The sequence below is a fragment of the Oncorhynchus gorbuscha genome, linkage group LG07 (assembly GCF_021184085.1).
Source record: "Oncorhynchus gorbuscha isolate QuinsamMale2020 ecotype Even-year linkage group LG07, OgorEven_v1.0, whole genome shotgun sequence".
Lineage (NCBI taxonomy): Eukaryota > Metazoa > Chordata > Actinopteri > Salmoniformes > Salmonidae > Oncorhynchus > Oncorhynchus gorbuscha.
In genome coordinates, this window is record NC_060179.1 from 17199238 (window position 1) to 17205225 (window position 5988).

Sequence of the window (5988 nt, forward strand, 5' to 3'; positions counted from 1 at the left end):
CTCCTGACTTATCCATCATTCTGAAACGGAGAGGCGCATTTAGATTGCGCATTGACGGGTGAATGTCGCCACGCACGTCACTTTTAGAAACACTGGTTTGGGTTTCTAATAGAAGGCAGCTCCTTTAAAATATATGTACTCAAGCGTGTATACAGATGGTAACTCGAATAATAGACCCGAGCGCCTCTTTATAAAGCTGTAAGCAGCTCCTTAGATCACAACGTGTGCGCGCGCAGAGCCACTATACCCAAACGGAGAGGGACAGAGAGATACAGAGGGAGGAGGGAGAGAGCACGAGGGATTGTTTGTTACGGTTTAAATCCCATTAATTCTAACGTTAACCTGATTGGGTACAGAGAAGGAGGAAGAGAGAGTGAGAGAGAACTGTGTCCCAATAGGCGAATCCTCTTCATATTAACCCGCCTCGAGATAATGATGTAAAAGACCCTGTTCTTGCGCGTGAAGCTGATCGCCGTAGAGATCTGCTGAAGGTGAATCAGAGCGAGATAAGGAGCGCGAGCGCAGAGAGCAGAGCGAGAGAGCAGAGCAGAGGGAAAGAGAGCCGAAGTGTCTCCAGCATCTCAGTTGACAAGTCGAGCAATAATAAGCGATCAAGAACAACTCACTCTCTCTGACAGCTCACAAGGCAAGAAACGTATACAAGAGCCGTCGCCGGGAGAGAGTCTCCAGAAACTGCCACCACTAAAGCAGCGTCTGGAGGAGAGGAAGTGCTATGGACAGGAGAATGAACTTGAACGGACCAGGAGATATTTTCCACAAAACTCTCAGCGCGGTCTCCAACAAAAAGATGGACTCCTTCAGGTCGGCGGCTGGTGTTGACCTGCCGGGGTCCAGGGACCACCAGTCACCCATCAGCTGTTTTGATCAGACCGACTCGGACCCGATTCAACCGGGTGGACTGGCTGGGGGTCGAGGGGGGCCGCTGGGTCTGCCTACCGGATCTTTGTGCGTCAAATTCGGAGAGAGCAGCAACAGGACCTCGGCGGCAGAGAGCAGTGGCGGGGAGCAGAGCCCGGACGATGACAGCGACGGCAGATGTGAGATGGTTCTCCTGGCCGACGGGAGAACGGTGGCCGCCGGTAAACCGGAGGGAGGTAAGAAAAACAAAGAGCAGAAAACACTCAGACTAAACATCAATGCGAGGGAGAGACGGAGGATGCACGACCTGAACGACGCGCTGGATGAGTTGCGCTCTGTCATCCCGTATGCACACAGCCCCTCCGTCCGGAAACTCTCCAAAATCGCCACTTTGCTGCTCGCCAAAAACTACATCCTCATGCAGGCGCAGGCTCTGGAGGAGATGAGGAGGCTGGTGGCCTATCTGAACCAGGGCCAGGCCATCTCAGCGGCGTCCATACCCGCCACCACGGCCCTTGCTGCTCCGGGTCTACCAGGTCTGAGTGCGGGGATAAGTGCGTACGACCAGCCGCCTGTTTACCCCTTCGCCACCGGATTGGCCGGGTCATCCTGCCCCGACAAATGTGTTCTTTTCAACAACGTCACCTCGAGCCTGTTTAAACAATGCACTGACAAGCCTTAGCTGAATCATAACAACGAGCCAGTACCAGAGACTCAGAGAAGCACATGCGAGAGCGAACAACACTTTTTTAAACAAACAGCGACTTTGGAGAGAAGAGGTTCGAAGTCAGTGTAGACCGAGAAAAGTGAATCCGATGATGAGTACATTTATCACATTTACAAATACATTGGAAGAAGCGCTTTTTGTTAAGACAACGCTTGATTGTGTATATATAAAGCATCCTTTAAGTGCTGGTATGAATGAAAGTGAAAAACCAAACAGAAATGTACGAGTGTCTCGCAAGTGGTGATGGATTGACAGTTGTTTACCACTGCGCAAATATGGACCCTGTGTGAAAAGTTGTGACCTGACAAAAACACGCGACCATTTCACTTGAATAGACGGAACAACTTAAGACCTTAGTTAAAATAAGAAACCACAACCTTGCTGCTTCACTTACTTTATTTATAACTTAAGAGGGTTTTTCTTATTGGTGGTTATTTTGTGATCTTTTGAGAATGTGTTGAGCAACTAAGTGTCTGTGGGAAAGCAGAATGAGCTCAAATGAATACGAAATGAGTTGTTTTAATCTTTCAATACAGAGTTTATAGCCATTTATATATTTTTGTTGTATCAAACACTTGTGCTACATTGGTAGTTTCCTTGGCACTGTAATATAATTATATTTGAGTCTCTAAAAACGTGTATATTCAGTTCATGTTCTTTTCAATTTGTCATTTTTTATTTATTGATTTGATACATTTTATTTGCATTGGTGGTACTGTATTCTGCATTAGCGACGTGTCTAATTTGCGTCATTTCTTACACACTCATGCAATAAGGCCGAGGTCTTGATGTATCAGGAGCGCTGTCAGGTCAAGCAATGGATTATTGTAGATACATTAGTTATTATAAGAATAAAGAGGGCCATTTGTATGTGTTGATGTGTTGGAAAGCTTTATTAAAATATTTTGAACAAAACGAAAATCTTCGTCTGTTCGTCTGATGAAATCACTGAAACTGGAGTAATTTAAGAAAACGAAGCCGGGACTGAAATATATTTCTCCGAGAAAGACCACTTTGTCTCATTTATCTTTAAAAAATCTGAACGTGGGATAAGGAAATAATAAATAAAAAAATCTGAAGAAATGGGCTTGTGCACCTAATTATCAACTATAAATATTATAACATTATAATTCTCTATTCATGGCCCATAGCCCAAATAACGATTCAGTTCATGTTTAACTAAAACCACAAAGAGCTTGTTGATCTTCGGAAAGTCGCCACATGCTAGGCATGTTGTAAAAAATAATAATGAGTTGATCATTTTACGCTCCATCACAAACGGTAACTTTTCTGGACCTTGAGATGTAAAGTCACACGAAGCCTTGGGAGCAAAGGCCAGACGTGGTGGACAACGTTGCCCCGCGGCTAGAAGGGCATGTCTGTTTGTATTACACCACAAAGCTCGGCCAGGCTTAATTATTATTATTAAAACAATTTCCATGACGCTGTCTAATAATTTGTTAATTCGACAACAACTGTGTATGAAAACTGTCGACTGTAATACCTACATTCGTTTAATGAAACACATCGTTAAGGCAATTAGACCTCCAGAATGTGATTAAGGAACGTAATTACGACACTGTTCATTGCAGTAATTGGGTGTCTTTAATCACGACGTAGCACAGTGATCAGCGGCACTGCCGTTGGTGTGTTTTGTCCTGTATTGTCCTGCTTCTCTAGTCCATCAGTAGGACTGAGAGGTAAAAAACAGGGCCAAAGGGCAACCCCGGAAAATTGTGTTCAAACGGAAGCAATTGTGTATTATGCTAGAAATCACACATTTAATCCAATTCATGTAGGCTATACCACACTAGGAAGTGGTCAAAGAGGATATCTTGAAAATTGGATAAATCATCTGATCTACATTTTTAAGCCTTCAACTTTTCTCTCTGTTGCAAATGATTGCGACAACTACAGGCTACTTGATACTGTGATGTTTCACAGCATCAGTAGATCCATTAAACATTTTTTGATGAACTAAAATAAATTAAGAAATTAAAACAAAATCAAATGACAACAAAAAAATTAACAAAAATTATAATTATTGACAAAATAATGGTAATTCAAAATAATATATAAGAACAAATTGATTTACATATTTTTAAATATTTGGTACTATAGCTTTAATTTTTATAAAGTATTCTATGAAGTATCAAAATCATGTTTTGTTTATATCCATATTGAATAGCTGAGCCACTTAGTTGGGTCTTCGAAGTAAAAGTGAACTATTTGATGACAGTATTCGTCCAAGCAGCGTTTCAGCACCATGGATAGCACCATTCTTCATTTTGACATGTTGTCAGTGGGGCTCGCCGAAGACAACTGCAGAATGTTTGTTTCAACTGATCAACTACTTTAGAAGCAGATAGACATGGGTATATTGACACAGCTCTGTCAAAGACCCTTTCGTCAGTTAACTATGGGATAAGTCTACTCTCGCTGGCTAATAGTCAGAGAACTAAACTATTGACCTGTCTATAATAATGGAAAACAATGACTTGTAATTTATTTGGATTAATCTTTGAAATAAACAATTCAATAGAATTATAAAATACATGATAGTATTTTTAATTTAAATGTATTTCACATAAATTCGAAATAACCTACACTTGTATTGTTTCTAAAGCAGAAACATGGATTTAGCAAATAAATGACAGTGAAATATAGCCCAGCATGCCTCTATGTACATGTTGTCCATTTAAATCATTTACATCTGATACAAGAATCTCAGAGAATTGAGGGTATTACACACTGGTAGTGTGTCTCACCGTAGAATATTCTAGATTATAATACAACAGAAAACCAAACACGTTTATAAGCAGTGTTTCCTTCAAGTGAGAGCTGATATCATACATTATATCTTGTACATTTGCCATCACTATTCTAAGGATTTGAATATCCATCTGACATGGTGTATTCTACCTAGTTCACGGCGTTGTCATATTTCTGTGCCAGTTTCCAACCTAGAGCCCAGTGTGTGTATGTGAGCCATGTAGACAACAGGGTCATTACACTGTCCTATCTAATCCCATCAAGAGCATAAACGGTTTGAATCACCACACAATGAACCTTAATCAGGAGGGGAAATAATCAGGCACACATCAAGAATGGCTCTGGCATAGAAATACTGTCAGCAATTACTGCTAGAAATCAACTAGTTTCAGGAGCTGACACACAAGACTGGATTGTTTCAGCTTTCAGCACTTTTTCCACTCATAAAATAACTGCAGTGCACATTTTTACACCCACCATAGTAATGACAGACAGCTAATTGGGCTATTGGAAACCGAGACTTCACAAAAACATTAATTATGCAATATGCATTAATGCATAAACGACTGGAGAATTGAAACCATACTAATACTCACATTAGCCCAATAGACCCTCTTCCCCTGGCGAGAGAAAGAGCCATGTGTGTGAAGAAGAACCAGAACATTATCGAAAGGAAACAGGAAGAAGGCACCTATGGTTCAAAGCAGCTAAACTGAAAATACTATTCAGAATGTGATGACTTCTACAGTGGTAAACTGTGTGAGGTAGCTTGATATCATTGTGTTTGATCTGTTTGTTATCTTATCCTGAGTCTTAGCGAAAGATGAGTGTAGCTGTGGCGTACTGTCTGAGCCAACATGAGGGCAGATTCCCAAACTCTGAACAGTACATTTATGGTTCTCTGGCTCCTGTATGGCAGGACAGTGGTAAACAAAGTGGAATACAGCTAGGTATCTGACAGTACCACCAGTGCTCAGTAGCCGGCAGGCTAACAGTAGCCAATACCCAGTTTATGGCTAGACTCAGAGCTCATGAATAAAAGGAGAAAGATAAAAAAGCCCCCTTTTCATAAACCATCAAATATTTAATGACCATATCTAGTGCCACCAGGGTACCTATTCATAACATTCATGTGATGTATGCTAAGGATGATAAACATAAAATACACATAAGCGCAGTGAATTTAACATATCAGTAACAGGCAAAAACTCTGGGAATTGAATGACCCACATCATGTCATAAAGGGGGAGTGAAGATACATGTCCTGCATTGGGCTCAGCCACCCAATATCAACTGCTGGGCTGTACAGATGTAGGATCTTCATTTGATCATTCTTTTGTTGCTGAGAATTTTCTTGCCAGCAGGAAATGCAACCTTGTAGTGTATTTGAGGTGTAAAAAGGCTTCTAAAGTTTGTAATTTCCACTTTGACATTTTTGGCTTGATTTTCCCGAACATAAAATTTATCAACCTCTACACAAATGTCCATTAATTATAATTCACATAATAATTGACATTTCCCAGTTGCTGCATGACTATTTTAAGATACTTATTATTAAGATATTACATCTGTAACTCCTTTTGGTCAGGCACAAGCTACCAATGTGTCAT

General features: G+C 41.0%; 1 protein-coding gene across 1 annotated transcript; it reads left to right on the top strand.

Moving 5' to 3' along the window:
* The first annotated feature begins 272 nt into the window (after positions 1-272).
* Positions 273-2516, top strand: LOC124039134 (class E basic helix-loop-helix protein 22-like). Its single transcript, XM_046355018.1, has one exon. The coding sequence runs from the start codon at positions 734-736 to the stop codon at positions 1559-1561; it is 828 nt and encodes a 275-aa protein (XP_046210974.1). The 5' UTR covers positions 273-733; the 3' UTR covers positions 1562-2516.
* Positions 2517-5988: the final 3472 nt, after the last annotated feature.

Coding starts and splice junctions, on each gene's coding strand:
- LOC124039134 (XM_046355018.1), top strand. CDS start 734: ATGGACAGGAGAATGAACTTGAACGGACCAGGAGATATTTTCCACAAA.